General features: G+C 46.4%; 1 protein-coding gene across 1 annotated transcript; it reads right to left on the bottom strand.

Annotated features, from left to right (window-relative positions):
* Window positions 1-3,761: 3,761 nt before the first annotated feature.
* Window positions 3,762-16,328, bottom strand: ZNF512 (zinc finger protein 512). The gene is made up of 12 exons (XM_010073484.1): window positions 16,130-16,328; window positions 15,413-15,502; window positions 11,868-11,957; window positions 10,484-10,608; window positions 10,016-10,102; window positions 8,666-8,764; window positions 7,806-7,973; window positions 6,986-7,180; window positions 6,209-6,310; window positions 5,063-5,125; window positions 4,505-4,603; window positions 3,762-4,025 (listed from the first exon to the last, which is right to left on the bottom strand). The coding sequence occupies exons 1-12, from the start codon at window positions 16,173-16,175 to the stop codon at window positions 3,762-3,764; spliced, it is 1,428 nt and encodes a 475-aa protein (XP_010071786.1). The 5' UTR covers window positions 16,176-16,328.
* Window positions 16,329-19,708: the final 3,380 nt, after the last annotated feature.

Genomic DNA, 19,708 nt, shown 5'->3' with positions numbered 1-19,708 from the left:
CCCGAGTGACAGATAACAAACACTATGCAGGGAAGATGGGGCAGTGGAAGTGCTTGCCTGGCACAGGTGCAGTGTCCTCACCACGGGAGATTTTAAAAAACAAGTCGGATGTGCTCCATACCGGTAGAGCCGCACAGCTCAGTGTACGGTGTACGTAAGTGTATGATGTATGCTGCACCGATTTCCCTCCATGTGCCCCAGGCAGCAGCCGGGCTGTTTCACGTAGGCAGGAATGACAAATTACTGCTGTTGTGTCTGTGCAACGTGCAACCCCTGCACCACGGCTCCTGCAAACCTTGACAGAACAGCTCCATTCTTTTGGATGTTCTGGCATCACAGAAACAGCTTAAACATCTCGAAAGCTGCAGCATTGGATAACTTGCAGGGAAGGATGGTAATCTCCTGAAAAGTTCTTTAAATTATGATTAACAGCTTCTAACAGTTTTTGGATCAATGGGGAAATCTTTGAGGATTAAGAAAAACAACCCCCAAAACAAGATATTCTCTCTTCTCTTAAAAGAAACCCAACCAACCAAAAAAACCCCCATGAAACAGAACCCTAGTGAGTGTGTGCCAGTATTTTACAAATGACAAGCGGTGTGGTCAGTGTGAGTTCAGCTGATCAGTCTGAAACCTCCCAGGCAAACCAGCAGGACAGTGGACATTAAAGGGTATCGCAAGAAAAACAAACCAACATGGTTTCACAGAGAATGGTCTTCTGAAACATTAATTTATGACAAGCCCAGATTGGTAAAGCTATTGACATTGTGAATTTCTGTAAAGCGTTGTTCTTGTCCTCACGTGTTACACAAATGCTGGTGGAGCACATTACATGCTCGGTCGTTGTCCTGGTTCAGCTGGGACAGAGCGAACCCTCTTCCCAGCAGCTGGTGAGAGGCTGTTGGAGTTTGTGCTGAGGAGAAGCTGATCACATGCTGATGGGCAGAGCTGCTGCCAGGACAGTCGAGGACTTTGCAGCTTCTCTGCTGTGGGGTTGTTCAGCCTGGAGAAGGGAAGGCTCCAGGGGAGACCTTATTGCGGCCTCTCAGTATAAAGGGGCTTATAAGAAAGATGGAGAGACTTTACCAAGGTCTGTAGTGACAGCACAAGGGACAATGGTTTTAAGCTGAAAGAAGGGAGATGGAGATGAGATGGGAGGAAGAAATGTTTTCCTGTGGGGGGTGATGCCCCATCCCTGGAGGGGTTCAAGGCCAGGCTGGATGAGGCTTTGGGCAACCTGGGCTAGTGGGAGGTGTCCCTGCCCATGGCAAGGGGTGGCACTGGATGGGCTTTAAGGTCCCTTCCCACCCAAACCCTTCTGTGATCCTGTGGGGTAGATTTGCAGAATGTTGGGCTCACTGAACTCTTAACAACAGATTGAACCGTGGACTTGTGGGTGCTTGAGCAGTAAATCTTAGAACGGTAGGCTGGAGTACAATTAGCTGGTTCTGTACATTATTTATAGCCCTGCTGGATACACATGATGTTGTGAATTGCCCAATTAAAATATCTTCCTTGAGACTAAATTTTCACATGCCCTCAAGAGCAGCAGAGCGCAGCTGCAGCCTGCCTTGGGCCATGGATGGCAGGACACAGGTGCTCCTGGACAGATCACACCCTGTGGCAGTGCCAACACCTCTTACCAGCTCAAGCCAATGATTTGCTGTTAACACTGATGGAACATGAATGGACTGTTGGATGTTTTTTTCCCACATGCCCTGTTATGTGGGGGAGGATGTTCTTGATGTAACTCTACAAATCCAGGTGGCTACGATGTGTCCATATCTAGAAAGCAGGTTTGCTTAGTTAACTCATAAATGACAATAAATAGGACTTTAGACTGAAATCCACTATGAAAAACCTCCTTTAATTCATGGGTTTATCATGTTGTCCATCTACTGAGTTGGAAGGTGGCAAACGTGATCAAAGTACAGCTGTGCAGAGTGGAGCACTGGGGAGAAATGGTGCAGACAAGGGGACAGCCTCGGAGCACGTGGGACAGCCGCACGGGCAGGCTTCGTGCTGTGTGAGCGGGGATGGTACCAAGAACGCTACACACCAGACAGACAGTTCTTGCACTGGTGACATTTTATTTTGTCATCTTCTGACCTCACCCCTCTCACTGCACGCCTCATCGCCTTGCACTATTTACACGTTCAACGCAGCCACAGCGAGGGCTGGCTCCACAAGGCAGCGTAACTACTGCCTGTAAATCTCCACGAGAGACAGACTGTGCTCAGCTGGGGCTGCTGGGGTTACTGCATGGGAGAGGCACCCTGGCCATGCAGCGCTTCCCACTGCCAGGGCCAATGTCATTATTCCAGCAATAACACAGACATACAAACCCTCCTGGTCATCAGGTGCTGCAATGGCTGCCCTGGGAATTTAGTGACAATTCACAGGGAGGTAACACAGAGCCAGCTGCCTATTTTCTAGACTGCAGAACTGCAAGGAAAAGCTCAAACTTTGCAACTTTCCCATACAGGGAGTCTCCGCGTGACAGAAATTCTGGAGAACCCATTCTCTGAAAGGCAGAGCAAGGCTGCCCATGCCTGCTGCGTCCTGCAAGCTTCTGCAACATCCGCCGCATTTATGGAGCACAGGAAGATATTCCCCATGATCCAGAGTTCATGCCAAGACGTGACCTAAAATAACAAACCCTTTTCTTTTAACCTGTTCCACCCAGGGAAGCCACTGCTACTATTCACACAAAGGAAGCAGTATTGAAGAGAAAGAGCCGATACAAGACAGCAAAGGTGGCATCTACAGCACAGGAAAAGACGACAGAGCATGGGCATGACAACAACACGCTGGCAGGGCAGTTCGAAGGAGCCTGGGCTTCAGCATTAGCAAGACCGCTGTTGTAGATTTGTTCCCCAGGTGAATCTGAAACACGTGGTCTTCAGAACGCCCACGAAGGCCATCTGATTTCCTCAGTTACTGGAGGTCTTGGAAAGGCCAGTGACTCTCCAAAGGGCTTGAGATTATTTATTCCTCACTGGACTGGAAGACCTTCTATGTACATCCAACGCCCAGCAGTACAGAAGACATGCCAGGGGAATACTGGGTAATAACGATGTCCCGTACTTCCAAGCAGACCAGAGCTCACGTGCTCCCATCCGGTGCTGAGCCCAAACGTCAAGTGTATGCAGTAGAGACCAGAGCACACTCCAGGAAGGCGTCTGCTCTTCTGCGGCAGCCTTGCTGACAACAGGACAGCAACAGAGCAAGCTAAAGCCTTTGTGTTCTGCACAGCGTTGCCCAGTTTGTGCGTGTATACCGCGCAAGAAAGGATTCCCCCCTTACAGCGACCTAAACCCTGTGCTCGTTGGTCCCTTATAGGGAGAACTGCTAAAAAAGGACCCCGATCACACCCATCAGAGGAAGATGACAAAACAGACAGCTGCTGTACTGGAAACCACTAAACAAGCAACTAATGTGACCCAAACGGAGACTGTAATCAGAGCAGGAACGACACTGGGAGCACTGCAGTGTCACTGTCCAAGGGAACCACACTGGGAGAGGCAGCTCCGGACCACAGCTCTGGCGTGAAGTCTCTCGCAACCAACCAGAGGCAACAGTTTCAAAACCAAGGTCACCAAGTAGAATGGAGTCACAGTTCCAAAGACATTCAGCTGCTTTTATTAGTGCTGCGGGTTATGAGCCTGGCAGAAGTGAGGCTTGTAATTGAAAAGCTTTAGGATTACTCCTGTTCTTCTAGGGATTTACTTCCGGCCTTGCTTGCGGCTGGTTTTTGGAAATTAGGCTCTCTGTGCAACTTGGGGCTTCCCCTCCTCACTACTCGCGCTCTCGACGTTCACCCGCCGCGGACGACCTCTTTTACTTCTCCTCATTTTTTCAGCTCCAGCAGTGGGGAGCTTTTTGGCAGTCAGTGTCCCAGTTCTCTTCTTTCTGCCCCGGGTCAAAGGACGCTTCTTCCGTTGCTTCCTCTGCTCTTCTCTTTGGCGGATTTTCATCAGCTTCTCAAAGCTTTTGGTGGTAGTTGTGTTCACATCAAACCAGTCCTGGAGGGTTTAGAAGGCAACAGGTTGGTACTGATGGTGGAAATAGCCCATAAAGCCTATCAGAACTTATAATAAAGCTGGCTTGTGGGACAAGGGTTTCCTGAAATGTGAGATCACAAAAGGTGGCTGCCTAACAAAGCTCTATTCTTTGATGTTCTTCCTCAGGTGTCACTCTGTCTCAGAGGATTCATATTTGACTTGGCTACTGCCTGGATAAAGGCATGGGAATGCTGGAGAGCTGACTTTGAGCAGCAGCAGCTTGGGACAACAGGTGACACGACACAACACGTGCTTCCCAGACCAACGCATAAGACCAGCTACATTTAAGAAAATCAAAGGCCACTTGAGTCTAGGACCCTGTTCCAAACACCGAGCAAGGAAAAAATAAAACAGGGCAAGCATCCAGCATCTCCTTCCCAAGACACCCTCCCCATCTCCAACAGCCTGGGGTTTGAGGACTTCCATGCTGCCCGCCTCACCTCAGCATGCACAGAGTTGATGTGATACTTCACCCCGCTCTCCGAAATGAACTCCTTCTCACACAGGAGGCACTTGTATTTACCAGCCACAAAGTCTCCCTGCCACCAAAACAAAAAAATCCATCACCAGTTGCTGTCTGGAAGGCAGACACACCTATACATTGTATTTGAATCTTGCTGAGATATAACCCAGCAGTAAGCAGCAGACACACTCAGACAATGCAGCACGGACATTACGGAACAGTTATGCCCACAAAGCACAGGACCGCTCTGTGGGATGTTACAAGGCCTCCAGCACAGTTATCTGTAAAAAATGCTCCTGCAGCTGCGAATCTACAGATAGGACTGCAGTTTCACCGAAACGCATGCCATTAATACGCCTCCTCCTTGCCTCAAGCAGCATTTGCAATGGCAACGCCACTAGCACAGAGGAAAGCAGTCACATTGTGAGGAGCTCAGATTAGCAGACGGCAGGACAACTGCTTGAACAAGGAGACATCTTAGGGACACAGACACTCAGGCTATTGGTATCAAAGACAGTGCAGGAAGGCTACCAACCAGGGTGCACGTGCCGAGGTGAGATTTGAGTCCCGAGACGCTGCCATATACAGATTCACAACCCTGGAACAGAAAAAAAAGTGCGTGTCAGCAAAACCCCAGTAAGAAATCACTTCTTCCTCCACCAGAAAGTCTTATTCTCTGGAAGACAATTCCAAAAGGGATAAGAGGGGTACAGGGAGGGAGACACAGAGTCCTACAAAGCCAGAAAGCTTCTAGCAAAAAGACAGTTAAAAGAGACTCAATCTTTCTGTGAGTTAAATATTTCCAGTTTCTGAGCACATTTAGCGACTGTCACTGTCACATTCACCCTCACAGCCTGGGTAAAACAACAGAGTTTGTATTTTGCCTACAGTGCAGCAGAGATTAATTCCAAACAAAGCACAGGGGCAAGTCCAAGACACTTCCATCTCTCCTGCCCTGCTTGTGTATCTAGTGGCACAGAGCAGAAGCACTGCGTCCAACACCAAAACTGAGGAGAGAGTGCTGGTCGTGGGCAGGGCAGGGGGAAGGCACTGTCTCTGCACCAAACACAGCTGGAAGCCGCCCCAACCCTTGGCTATCCGGCAGTGTGTGTCATGTGCAATCACATCTACCATCATTTCCACCGATGGGGACATTTCTTCTCAGTGGATCTGGCTGGTGACTGCTGCATGGGATCGTAAGAGACTACGGGCACATGCATCAGCATCCCTAGCCTAGGACACAGCACTGCACGCATCTTCTGTAGCCCATTTCCAGCTTTCAAACGAAAAGTGCTGTGCCACACAAAGTCCCTCTACTCTTACATTTCCATCTCTACTCCTCCCTTCTTCTATAATTAGATTTAGTACCCCTGCTAGACAGACAAGGGCCCGTCATTTTCCCACTGCTCAGACCTCCGAACGGACCAGCTCCCAGCTGGATGTGAAAGCTGTCCCAGCCTGACACGAAGTTACCGGCTCCGAAGTGGACAGACACATCCCCAGAGGGACCGTCCCCAGGGCAATCGTCCAAACAGGGTCCTGGCTACACTAACCAACCGTACTGAGATGGAGCTGCCTCCCACAGAGAAACAAACTGCAGTTTCAGGGTTGTGGAAAGCTGTTGGCTCAAACAGACCTGAAATCTGCCCCCTTGGAGGCTTCAGAAACACTTAAGGATTACCTGATTCGGGCAGTGGACTCTTCGGTACATCTTTATCTCTGTTTTCCATTTGCACAGCACGTCTTGACTAAATGTGGGCAGTCCAGGACGAGTATATTTCAGCTGAGATAAAGAGATGGAACCAAAAGCTAGAAGCAACGTTGGCTACACATAGTGCCAAGCATGTCCCTTTCTCTCCCAGGTTGTGAGACAGAAGTGCTATTTCTTTTCCTACTCTAACAGCCCAACTCTCAATAACCAACCTTTTCCCATCTCACTGACTCTCTACAAACACAACTGAATCTGGAAAAGCCCCAAAATACAAAACTTACTTTGACTACCATTCCTCTAAAGATACTTACCCCATTAAAATCATGAATCATCCTTTTCCCTGGGGTTTCCTTTATGGCCTAAAAGATGCTCCTGGAAACTCTGAAGCCTGAGAAACTATGTGACATCACTGCAGAGCAGCAGTGATCTCCAGCCTATGACTTGTGAGCAACACACTGCCTATAACCGCCTTCGTTACTCGTGCTCACTGAAAATTACAGCAATAGGATTGGAGAGTCATTACAGCCTGCCTGGATAAAACACTGACACCACAGCAATTCTGCTGTAGCAATGCCATAATCTAAGACCAGAGACAGCAAAAGCTGATTCCCCTGTCAACATATTACTTCTTCAACATTGCTTTTCACGGGCCACCGAACACTGGCCCCACTGGGCAGCTGCCAGTGCAAGACTCGTCTGATGTGAAGAAAGACTCAAACCCTATACAGCATTTTCAAGGCCTCGTACCTTCCGGTCATCTGGAATCAAGTCCTGCAGAACTTTTCTCTTGGGCCACTCTTTGGCCAGCTCTTCTCCTGCGAGCTCATGGAGATAGTAGATTGCCACCTTTGCAGATCTCCTCTGAACTCTGCCCGCGTTGTTTGCCTCCTGTTTTGATTCCTTCAGGCTCTCTGTTCGTCTCTCCTCGTGGAGGAAAGTGACCTGCAGTCAAGGCCAAAAACAGTGAGCCTCCTTCACCAGTTCCCATTTCAGTTGCACTAAACACTATGAACAGATATTCTGTCCAATCCCTCACCACAAGCGCTGTTGCAGCTGTGGCTCACTGCCACAGACACAGGACAGAGGTGCGTCCCACCAGCGAGCCAGACCCCCGACCCGCTCAGGGGGTCACAGCAGTGAGGCTCAAGCAGAGCTCATGCAGCCACAGCTCTCGAAAGGATGTCACATCATTCGCTGCAAAACCCTCGTGGACAACAAGCGCAGTTCTGCCTGTTCTGTTCCAGTGTTGGGTCTCTTAAGAGCAAAGAAAAGCATCTCACAAGTTACACATTAGCACGATTCCTCCACCGAGCGAGTCAGGCTGGGGAGAGTTTACTGCCACCGTTGTGATTCACTGTTAAAAACTTCACCCTAGGCACAGAACAGCAAGAGCCGCTGCTAGAAGGGAAGTGTTATGGACAGAACACTTCAGAGAGATAGAAAAACACAAAGATTTGCTACCCCTAACTACCCACCCGAACAGCAGACAAAAGCCTACGTGTGTCTCGAGTCTGCACGGCTGAAGTGCCACCACACGATGCTGGTAACTACGGCAATCTGCACTTACCGGCCCATGCTTAGACCGGAGATGGTAGTCAAGTCCTGCCTTTGATTTGTACGCTTTTCCACAGTGATGGCACTTCATAGCAATTTTCTCCAGCTCAGAGGCAGCCTTCCCACATTTTTTAACATGATACAGGTATCCCATTATGCTAGTGAAGCTGCCTGTGCAACCCTGTTGACACAGAAGAAAAATGCATGGAAGAAAAATGCTCTCCTGGTGACCACCAGACCACTGTGTACAGAATTCACAGATTGCTGACCAAAGTACTATCACCGTTCCTGCCAGACCAGGGACAATCAGGTAGTGAGCTTGAATGTTAGTCTCCTCAGGTAGACAAAATCTGGGACAAAGAGTTGGCTGCAACTGGGAGAAACTGTTTCCTAGAACTTCTTTATAGGTAGTGGGCAACAGAAAATTTCAACATGTGGAATGAAGAAGCAAGATGTTAAATGAGGATGGACAAAACAAAGATTTTCAGGTACAAATGGAGGAGTTGGGCAGAAAAAGAGGGAAGTGTATACTTGGTTGGCTGGTCAACACTGGCACAGGTTTCCCAGAGAGGTGGTAGATGGCCCATCCCTGGACACATTCAAGGTCAGGCTGGATGGGAATCTGAGCAACCTGATCTAGTCAAAGATGCTCTGGCTCATTGCAGGGGGTGGGACTAGATGACCTTTAAAGGTCCCTTCCCACTCTGACCATTCCATGACTCTACAATACCCTGTCTTAAAAGCATAGCTAGGATCTTAAAACAAATCCAGCTTTGGCCAGCACCAAAGCACACCCAGCAGAACTCTCACAGTATTTGACACTTGTGCATCCGCTGACGTTTAATTCAGGACACTTAGAACAGTGCAGCTTACCTTCCTTGTACACTTCAGTTTTCCCATACGCTTCAAAACCTTCCGAAGGCGGTCCCGCTCAAGCTGCTCGTCCAGTTCTCCTCCCTCCTTCACAATTGGCTAAAGCACAGCAGAAAGATAAAAGGAAAACACAGGATGCTCAGCATTTACAGTTCTTCCCATAGGGAATTCACCACTCAACATCCTACTGAAGGAAAGCTTCTAAAATAATTAAACCTCTGCAACTTATGATTTTACAGAAGTGTATTTAATACAACGATCACTGTCTGTATCCCAGGAACAAGTGAATTACCTTTAAAAGGAGTAAACCGCCTGAAAAGCACTTTGCAGATAGGAGTTTTAACACTTAGATAGCTAGCTATGAACAAAACCTTGGTAAGAAATGGTCCCAAACCATAGCTGCTGGGAAGGTCAAGGGTAAGTATTTTGATAATTACTTTTCTGCCCTTCCGCCTGTGTGGAAAGTACTTACTCATTTCTGTCACGTACCTCTAAAATTTACTGGTCCTACCACTTCCACTTAGCCTCATTAAAGGTAAGCACACCAACTGCCTGTAATGGTTATTCCCTGATGCTCAGCTACAGCTCAGGGTCTTCTCTATTCTCCCTCTGACTGTTATTGTATATTATTTCCTACACTACCTTACAATATTACACCTAGACTGAATAAGAAGCCAGAACCGAGTGACAGACCTGTTCCCTCTGGGCCAGAACACGATCCCTGCCCTATTCCGTTTACCAGGACAGCTGCACGTTCAGAAATCACAGTACTGGGAACTATGTAAAAAATAACAAATTATCTAAACCTCACCCAAACTTCCAAACGACCTTTTCAAAAGTTCTGATTCTTCACAACTACAATGGGAAATTGCCTTCTTTAAAGTGACAGCAAAGAGGAGAAGCAGGTTGTGGCATTACATCTTTACAGTACACAGAGGTAAGAACTACACTGCTGCTTCTGCTTTTTCACCTTTGAACTTGTAAAGAACTGAAAACTAGTCTGCTCTGGATGTGGAAAACTCTGACTTTCTAGCAAAGAACTGTAAATTGCAGCCTAATGAGCAATCATTTTTTTTTTTTCTGATTGAGAATGCCTTTTATGTGTGACATATAACCAGCCTAAACAGAAATCCATCCCCTCTTTCTAAGATGCAGCATGCCCACCACCTCTGGTAACATTCCACTGTTTTTTTCAGGTGTCAAATCTCACAGGAAAAATAATAGGTAGACAAGATTTGAACACCTACAACATCTGAAAAAACACATCATGTCCTGTTTCTGTGTGCACCAGGGAAGGAACAAAGGACTGTCCTGCCCGTAGGGTTTCCTGATACACAGCAGACACGTTACCTGATTGTTATGGTCTGCCATGATGTGGTACTTCATCCCTCCTGAAGACTTCAGCTGCTTCCCACAGTGGTGACATGTGAACATTTGCTAGAAATAAACAAGGACGTGGTACCTGTAACTGTAAATTAACCAAAGCAGTGGGAAACTCAGGGGAAAGGAGCAGGAGAGCAGAACATTGTATTCGGGCCTGGTAACTGCCCATTAAGAACAACACAGAGTTTATGGAGCCTAAAATTTGGGGGAACTACAAGACAAATACATCTTTGTTCGCTGCCCCAAACCTCCAGCAAAAGGCTAAGCACGCAGCACCGAGCACAGCCTCTTACAGGTGTTGTCAAGGACTGTTGCTTAGAGACATGGTGATGAGACGAAACTGGTTTTAAATGCACCACAAAACAGTGTGCAGGCATTTCTATCAGTAAGCTGAAGAGGAGTAAAGAAAGCACTGCCCATTTCTCATGTTCTTACCTGCCTGCAATTCACCATATGTTTCTTCAGTCCTTCTACAGTCTTCCTCACCACAGCCCGGCACGTCGGACAGGTAACTCGGCCTTTGTCCTGAATTTCCAGAGACCATCGCTCTTCTATGCTACCTGTCAAAACAAAAGGTTTGGAACAGAACTGCAAACACAATGTCTTTTTTTTTTTTTTTTTCCTTCAACGTGCACAATAAATCCTAGGAGATAGCTCGCATGCTGCCAAACTCGTGCCCAGCTACACTTCCAACAGGTTCAGCTCACTGGCAGCTTTAAACGTGACAAGGCACACATCACTCCTTTTGGGAGATCATCTCAGAAAAACACTTTAATCCTACCATCCCCTTGAGAGAAGTGTTCTTCCTCTTGTCCAGCAGAGATTTTTCCTTCATTCATTTTTATTACACAATTACTGCAGCATGCAGAGTAAACTTCTCCTTCGGCAAAAGGGTTGTCACAGTAAAAGTAGTCACAGATGTGACTGAACACCTTCAGACAAAGCCGACGGTTCAGGCCTACTAACCACATCTTCAGAACCCCACTTACGTTAGCCAGTAGTTTTGGCACTGAAAGGGAACAGAGCGAAACCACGAGCCCAAGCTGCTCACCAGCCAGGGAAAAGCACCCAGTGTGGCACGGTTTCCAGCTCCTGGCCTCTCTCTGAAATGCCAAGTGAAAGCTTGGCATAATCCACGTGGATTACAAACCACTGAAATGGGTTCTGGGAAGAAAGGGGCTTAGCAGCCATCTGCTTGAATTCTTATCATAAAAAGACCTAAAGGCTCTCCTCTTCTCCCAGTAACAACAGGTAGGGGTTGTCCCTCCCCAGGCGGCTGGGGAAATGTCTGTGAATCCAACAGCAGCCGGCACAAAGCTGCGGTATTCAGTGAGTGCTGGGAGCTACACAGACTGACTCGTTCCACCTGCTGAGTCAATGTCATTTTTCTGGGATGGGCTGCTTGGCTCTCTGGCTACCAGGTTACCAGAAGAGGAGATCTGGCAGCTACAGAGTTTTTCCTGCAAAGACATTCTGCTGAGTAAAAAAGTATAAACATTTTTATGAGTTTTATAGTGAAACTATTTTAACAGGCTTTTGCTCAGTTCAAAAAGTGATTCCCTCATCACTGTTCCATTACGCAGGGTTAAACCATGTGGAACTACGCTATCAGGCAGTATGCGGCCCCTCCAATCTTACTCTGCAGTACTAACACAGCACCAAAAGGACAGCAGCCAGTCCTTCCTTTTCAACAGTGGAGTGAATAACAAAACGGCAACATCAGAAACACAGCTGTTGCTCAGATTCAAATCCTAGAATCACATTTATCTTTTAGCTGCTTTATAAACAATTCTGAGCAACTGCTGCTGCTTCTTCTTACCTGTGCCATAGGTTTCTGGTTCTTTCTGAATCTGAACACAGTGGCCTTTCGTTTTGGAGTTTTGTTGTGTTTCAGCTTGCTGTTTTTTTCCTGTTATGGCATAAAAAAGAAAGACCAGAAGACTTAATTCTGCAAGCCTTCTTACAAAAAAGTAACAATTTTTTGCTAGGAGGCTGCTATTTAGCCTGCTGTCTCAAAGCTACTCATTCAGAAACGTTCAATTTATTTTTTTTTTTTAAAGCAATTTCAGGATTATCATAGAATGGTTTGGGTTGGAAGGGATCTTAAAGATCATCTAGTTCCAACCCCCCTGTCATGGACAGGGATACCTTCCATTATGTTCCCTACTCCCTTTCAAAATCCATAGCTATTTACAGGTGCAGGCATTAGTCCGATCCAGATAGTTGTCATCTGCACGGCTGTTCGTACACAAAGCTCAGTGGATGTGAACTCTTCACACTGAAACTGTTCACAGTATGGCTGAGCCAACCTAGTGACTTGTTGAGCAAATGGACAGTCCCATTCCTCTACTCATTGCTGTTTTCTTTGGACTAAACAACGCTTATTCAGTGTTTTCTCATGGGTTATGCTTTTTGCTCTCTTCTCCCTGTTCTCTGCAGTTGGTCCACACATTTCCTGAGCTGCAGTGCCCACTGCTGGAAACAGCACTCCAAGTGTGACCCTGCATTAGAGCAAAAGAATTACATCGCATATCTGGAAGTCTACATTCCTGATCAAACACCTCAGTATAACAACTGCCTTTTTAAAAACAAGTATGACCCTTTAACTTTACACACTATATTCCGTTCTATTTTTTTCACTAACATCAAGACCATTTTAAATTTTAGCCTTTCCTCCAACACACTTGCCATCTCTTTCAGCTTTGTACTGTCTAGATAATTCCAAGTCCTTCGTGACAAAAACAATAGTTAGAATTGAACTTGGGACAGACTGTGAACCATCATTCCATACTTTTTTCTATTTCACAGAAATCAGAGGAACATTAAGTCTGGAAGGGATCTCCCAAGATCACCCAGTCCAACCCCTGTGTTCAGGCAGGGTCAGCTAGAGTAGGTTGCCAAGGAACATGTCTCGTCGAGTTTTGAGTATCTCCACTGATGGAGACTCCACAATCTCTTTGGGCAACGTGTGCCAGGGTTTGACCACCCTCACAGTAAGAAGTGCAATCTTTAGATAGAATTTTGTGTGTTTTAATTTGTGCTTGTTGTCTCTTGTCCTGTCAGTGAGCACACAGAGAAGAGCCTGGCTCCCTTTTCTTCATTCCCTCCCATCGAGTCAGTATACACACTGATAAGATTCCTCCGGAGCCTTCTCTTCTCCAGACTGAAGAGCCGCGGCTCTCTCAACCTGTCTTCGTAGGAAAGACATTCCAGTCTCTCAATCATCTTTGCAGCCCTGCACTACCCTCTCTCCAGTATGTCCAGGGCTCTCTTGTACTGGGGAGCCCAGCACTGGATGCAGTACTCCAGACGTGGCCTCACCAGTGCTGAGCAGAGGGGAAGGATCACCTCCCTCGACCTGCTGGCAATGCTCCTCTTAACGTAGCCCAGAATGCTTCTAGCAGCCTTTACCACAAGAGCATGTTGCTGGCTCATGGTCACCTTGATGTCCTCCAGGACCCCAAAGGCCCTGTCTGCAGAACTGGTTTCCAGAAAGTTATCCCTCATTATATGCTGGTACATGGGGTTATTCCTGCCCAGCTGCAGGACTTCACATTTCTCCTTGATGAGGCTCAAGAGGCTCCTCTCTGCCTAGCTCTCCAGCCTGTCTGGGTCCCTGTGAATGGCAGCACACCCGTCTGGTGTACCACCACTCCTCCCAGTTTTGTATTGTCTGTGTACTTGCTGAGGGTGCACACTGTCCCATTGCCCAGGTCATTAATGAACACGTTAAACAGTACTGGCCCCAGTATTTATCCCCGCGTACACCATTAGTGATGTGCCTCCAGCTAGACTTTGTGCTGCTCATCACAACCCTCTGGGCCTGGATGTTCAGCTGGTTTTCAAGCCACTGCACTGTTCATTTATCTAACCTGTACGTTGTAGCTCATCTATGAGGACGTTGTGGGAAACAGCACCAGAAGTCTTGCTAAAGTTCAGGGGAACAACATCCGCTGCTCTCCCCTCATCCATCAAGCTAGTGACCTCACTGTAGAAGGCTATCAGGTTGATTAAGCATGATCTGCCCTTCATGAATCCATGCTGGCTACTCCCAATCACCATCTTGTCCTTCATGTGTTTGGAAATGCTTTCCAGGAGGATTCTCTCCATCACCTTCCCAGAGGCCGAAGTGAGGCTGACCAGCCTGTAGTTCCCCACATCTTCCTTCCTTCCTTCTGTCCTTGAAGATAGGAGTGATATTTGCTCTCTTCTAGTCTTCAGGAGCCTCTCCCAGTTGCCATGACCTTTCAAAGATAACCAAGAGTGGCCTCACAATGGCATCAGCCAGCTCTCTCAGCACTCAGTGCAACCCGTCAGGCCCCATGGGACTTAGAACCATAGAACCATTGGTTGGAAAAGACCTCTAATATCATGGAGTTCAACTGTTAACCCAGCACTGCCAAGTCCACCACTAAACCCTGTCCCTGCTACATCTACACATCTTTTTAACACCTCCAGGGATGGTGACTCCACCACTTCCCTGGGCAGCCTGTTCCAACGCTTGACAACCCTCACAGTGAAGAATTTTTTTCTAATATCCAACCTCAACCTCCCCTGGCTCAACTTGAGACCGTTTCCACTCATCCTGTCACTTGTTACTTGGGAAAAGAGACCAACACCCACCTCGCCACAACCTCCTTTCAGGTAGTTGTATAGAGTGATAAGGTCTCCCCTCAGCCTCCTCTTCTCCAGGCTAAACAACCCCAGTTCCCTCAGTTGCTCCTCACAGGACTTGTGCTATAGACCCTTCGTTGCCGTTCTCTGGCCCTGCTCCAGCCCCTCAATGTCCTTCTTGTGGTGAGGGGCCCAAAACTGACCCCAGGATTCAAGGTGTGGCCTCACCAGTGCCGAGTCCAAGGGCATCCGTCCCTGCTCCTGCTGGCCACACTCTTGCTGATGCAGGCCAGGATGCTGCTGGCCTTCTTGGCCACCTGGGCACACTGCTGGCTCATGTTCAGCCGGCTGTCGCCCAGCACCCCCAGGTCCCTCTCTGCTGGGCAGCTTTCCAGCCACTCTGCCCCGAGCCGGGAGCGTTGCAGGGGGTTGTTGTGACCAAAGTGCAGGACCCGGCACTTGGCTTTATTGAACCTCAGAGAACTGGCCTCAGCCCATCAGCCCAGCCTGTCCAGATCCCTCTGTAGAACCTCCTGCCCTCAAGCAGATCAACACTCCTACCCAACTTGGTGTCGTCTGCAGACTTACTGAGGGTGCACTCGATCCCCTCGTCCAGACCACTGATAAAGATATTTAACAGAACTGGCCCAAATACTGAGCACTGAAATAGAAACAGAGTTGGAAGACAGCAGAGGACAGCATTTAGGCAGAGAGCAAGTCTGAAGTAGAAATACAAGTTATCCGTATTACCCGAGATCTTCTGCTTCTTCTTGGGAGAGTCTTTAAGATCCTCGCCTTCCCCTTGCTCGGATTTCCTCTTGCCTTTCAATAGAACTTCTCCTGCTAACGAGTAAGAACAGAAGTGCTTCAGTCTCACTAGTCAGTCTGAATAACAGCTTTGAGTCTGCTGCTGCCTCAGCACCTGGACACCAGTGAGCGAGACACAGCCTTCTGAACCACACAGGAAAACATTTCTTCCTAATATCTAATCTAAATCTCCTCTCTTTCAACTTAAAACCGTTATCCCTCGTTACCCCTGTCACTACACTCCCTGATAAAAGTGTGCCTCCCCATCTCTCCTGTAGGCATGACTGGCAGAACCCTTATCACAGAATCACCGAATGTTAGAGACTGGAAGGGGCCTCGAAAGATCATTCAGTCCAATACCCCTGCTGGAGCAGGAACACCAAATCAGCCTTATACGTATCCCTTCCACAGATAAGACTGAGTTCAGTCACAGAATCATTAATTTGAATACACAAGTCACTCAAAAGGAGCTGTGTAACATCAGAGAAGTTCACCCATGTTTCTGCAGTGGAGGAAGGTTATTTCTCCTCACACAGGAGCAGCATTACAAGCTTGTAATGTGTGGCTGAACTACAGTACGTCTTTGAGAAGTCACCTCATCTCTTTTAACCAGAGAGAAAGCCAGTTTTGCCTCAAGTCAAAGGGATGAGGGATGAGTACCTTTTTTCTCTGAAGATCTGTTAACGCTGTTTTTTATTCCTCTCATTTCCAACCAGTAAGCAGGCCTGCGAATGGTCCGCTTGCTTCTGGACTCCGTGCTTCCATTCACCCGCCCTTTCCGTGAGGCAGAAGACGTGTCGCTGACTGTCTCACAGTCACTGTTCAGTCCTGGGACAGTAGTTTCCACCTCCTCAAATTGCTTAGACCTGGAAAACATCAACTTGAAACCTGGCGCATATGTGTGCACACACAGACACAACCACAATCACCTGGCAGACAGCACCCCTTTCATCTTCCCCGGTACTCTAAAAATTAATCTCACAGTTCACTGAATCTCCAGAGTTTTGTGAACTGAAAAGTGCCAGGAAGATAAAACATCCTAAATGTTATTTTTCAGTACATCTTTCAGAGAATGACATTAGAAAGCTACTCGAGAGGAACAGGAAACAATATTCATCCTACCTCAAACCTTCCCCTTACGGAGGAGGTACAACTTAATCTCAATGTAAAAACATACATTTATCCTTAAGCAACCGATGTGGAATGTAAGAATTCTTCTGCAGCCCATCATTACAAAAGAGGCCTTTTCCATCCCACAAAGGGCAAGATCTCTTTCAACATGTATTCCCAGAGCCAGAGCTGACACTACACAATGAAAAGACTTAATTCTAGTAAGAATTTTAACAAGCAAGGCTTTCAGCAATGACGACAGCCTTACAGTATATCCTACAAATCACACTACGTTAAGACTAATTTTGACTAGCCTGCAGCACTGATTTTTTTTCTTCCTCAAGATCAGAGGGAACTCTGCTTCACTATTCTCAAAAATTCTTCATAGCCCTGAAACGCCTGGACATTTTACACGACAGCAAAATTATTAAGTGTCAAATAAACACAGAGTATCTATTCTCCGGGCAAATACCATTAACGTAAGAGCAAAGAACAGAAAACAGAAGATACTTTTCAACATATCTCATTGCCACCACAATTCACAAACCGAAATAAGTAGACCGCTTGAACGATGACTGTGATGGCCATCCCAGCAATACTCCCTCACGCCTTGAGCTGGGGAGCTCACGCTTTAACACATCAATCCAGAAATTAGTAAGCGGGGGGCACTGATGGTACCAGGTCAGAACAGTATATACTATGTTTAAGGAGACACTGCAGAAAGATGGGGAGAGGAATTCTCAAATTAAAGTCTTTCAGTTGCAATCACACTCAAAATACATAGACTTTGGAATACCATTTGGTCTTGAACATAAAATATTTCTCTTCCCAATGTTAAAAACCTTTAAAAAACATTAAATGAAAGCTAAAAACCCCTGAAGTGTCAGAAAAGCACTTTTCCTACAAGCCAATAAGCAAAGTCAGTTGAGACTTTCCATCATACAAACCAAAATAATTGTAGCTCTTAAAATTCAGAATATTATGTAGCAACCAGATATGGTTTTCCAATAGGAAACTCTTAGTTTTTTTCTTGCCCTCAGTCAAACTAGACAAGACAATATTCACATACTTTTTGTCTTCCAGAGACTTGTTGACCTTCTGTTGTCTGCGATGTCCAGGCCTGGTGTCCTAACAAAGTGGAACAATTCACATTAGCAGCATAATTTTTATTCTTTTTGCATGTTTCCCTTTTCAGTCAAACACAGCCACCTGCACTTTGAGGATGTGCATACCATCCTTTGAAAAGGAAACCACTGTTTTCTGCAGAAGGAAGTGTTTAACCTTTTCAACTCCAGCTGAATTAGAAATTGAACCAAAATAGGGACGAGCCCCTCTGCACTCCCCATATGAAAGCAAATCATTCCCCTTGCACTGGGGCACGATGGAGCCTTCTTTGTCTCCACTTCACTCAGTGGTACCTGCTTTCTGCCTAGACTTTATCACACAATGACAAATATTTTAGATCCTAACTCACTAGTTTCCATAGTACAAATTTTTTCCTTAATGAAATAATTATCACATTTACTATGCCAAGAATGTTGTCTCTAGTCTCTTTTACGTCCTTGTCTCATTTTTACTCTCAATTATTTTGTCATACTCCACCACCTGCCCAGATGTTCACTTTATCCACATCACAGAATCCTTCTTCTTATTTAACAAAGATTTTTTGTCACTTATTGCTTGTTGCTTCTTATGCTCCTATTAAGACACATAATTTAACAGATGCCGTTGACATTCCCAAGTCAGTATAAACAACTCATCAGCTGTACGCTGTTCCTGGCATGTGGACAATCATTCATCACTTTCTTCCAAATACTAATAATGACTCAATGCCATTCTTCATTGGGAAACCCAAGACAAAAATCTTGGTTATACAGACTAGAAAACAAAAATCACTGCCCAGCAGAACTGTATGAAATACCAAAACTGTATCCTAGGAACAGATGCAGGATTTTGCACTTACAGGAACTGGCTAAGAAACTGGAAAAACAAACAAACAAAAAAAATAATATGGATAAACTACCTATCTTCCTTCTAGAAAAATGTAATGCACATTATCAACTGGACTATGCTATGATGTGTTTTTGTTATTAGGAACAAATCCTACACATTATCTGGGGGAAACAGCGAACAGGGATATGACAGAATTCAAATAAGTCATAAAAGTGTGATGACTTGTCAGGAGGAGATGCTGAGAAACTTTAGGTGCTGTATCAAAACCAAGGAATAGGCAGCTTCAAGGTACATGAAATGCACCACTAAAAAAAATGCATTGGAAAAAAATTAACTTTAGTCTGTCTTTTATGCTCTTGCCTTCTAATTCATGCATAGGAACAAGCAGCGGCTCACTCTTCCTAGGACCACAGTCGGTGAGAGACACCCTAACCACCAGGTAAGAAATTTGGCAGTGGGCCCTGATATAAACCCAATGAATTCTTAAAACTGTACCTATGGAGTTCAGACTCTCCTTGGGCCTCCAGCCGGAGCCTCCTCTCACTGAAAGGCTAGAGAAGCAGCAGGAGAGAAATTCACAACCCCTTGAGCAGTGACTTTGCAATCAGGTCCATTGGACGTTTGTGTTTGTATTTGGTAGGGTTTACACTGCAAACAGCAGCCTTTGGGAAACCCCTAGGTCAGAAACAAGGAGAAACCCCACTGAGGAGCAGCTAGAAAAAATTCGGGCTGTAAAGTTATAGCAACCAAAAGTGAACAAACAGGCAGGCACAGTCTGCTGTAATTAGCTGCCCTAATCCATCATTAGAATAACCTAGATGACTGACTAGCATGGCGCATATTTTAAGATTTTTTTTTTTTTTTTAGAACTAAACAACTTTGTATAAGAGTGAAGACTAGTATGAAAAATTTAAGTCACTAGTTCTTTCTCAGAACTTTATAGCAGCAACGATGAAGGAAACACATAGAGACGCTAGTGTTTAGGTTTTGAACGTGTTTTATTTATGCACTTGGCAGACAGAGCCCCAACGCCTGCAGGGGCTGGACGTGCGGAAAACACAAACCCCAACTTCCCTGCACGGGCTACAAAAAGGGAAACGGGGGCCTGGAAAGACGAAGAAACGTCCTTCGCGAGGGGCTGCTCTGCCTCCCCACGGACCGGGACCTGGACCGCGG

This window comes from Pterocles gutturalis, unplaced genomic scaffold (assembly GCF_000699245.1).
Source record: "Pterocles gutturalis isolate BGI_N339 unplaced genomic scaffold, ASM69924v1 scaffold20162, whole genome shotgun sequence".
Classification (NCBI taxonomy): Eukaryota; Metazoa; Chordata; class Aves; order Pterocliformes; family Pteroclidae; genus Pterocles; species Pterocles gutturalis.
Note: the sequence above shows the minus strand (reverse complement) of the source record. Positions and strands in the feature narration are given on the sequence as shown.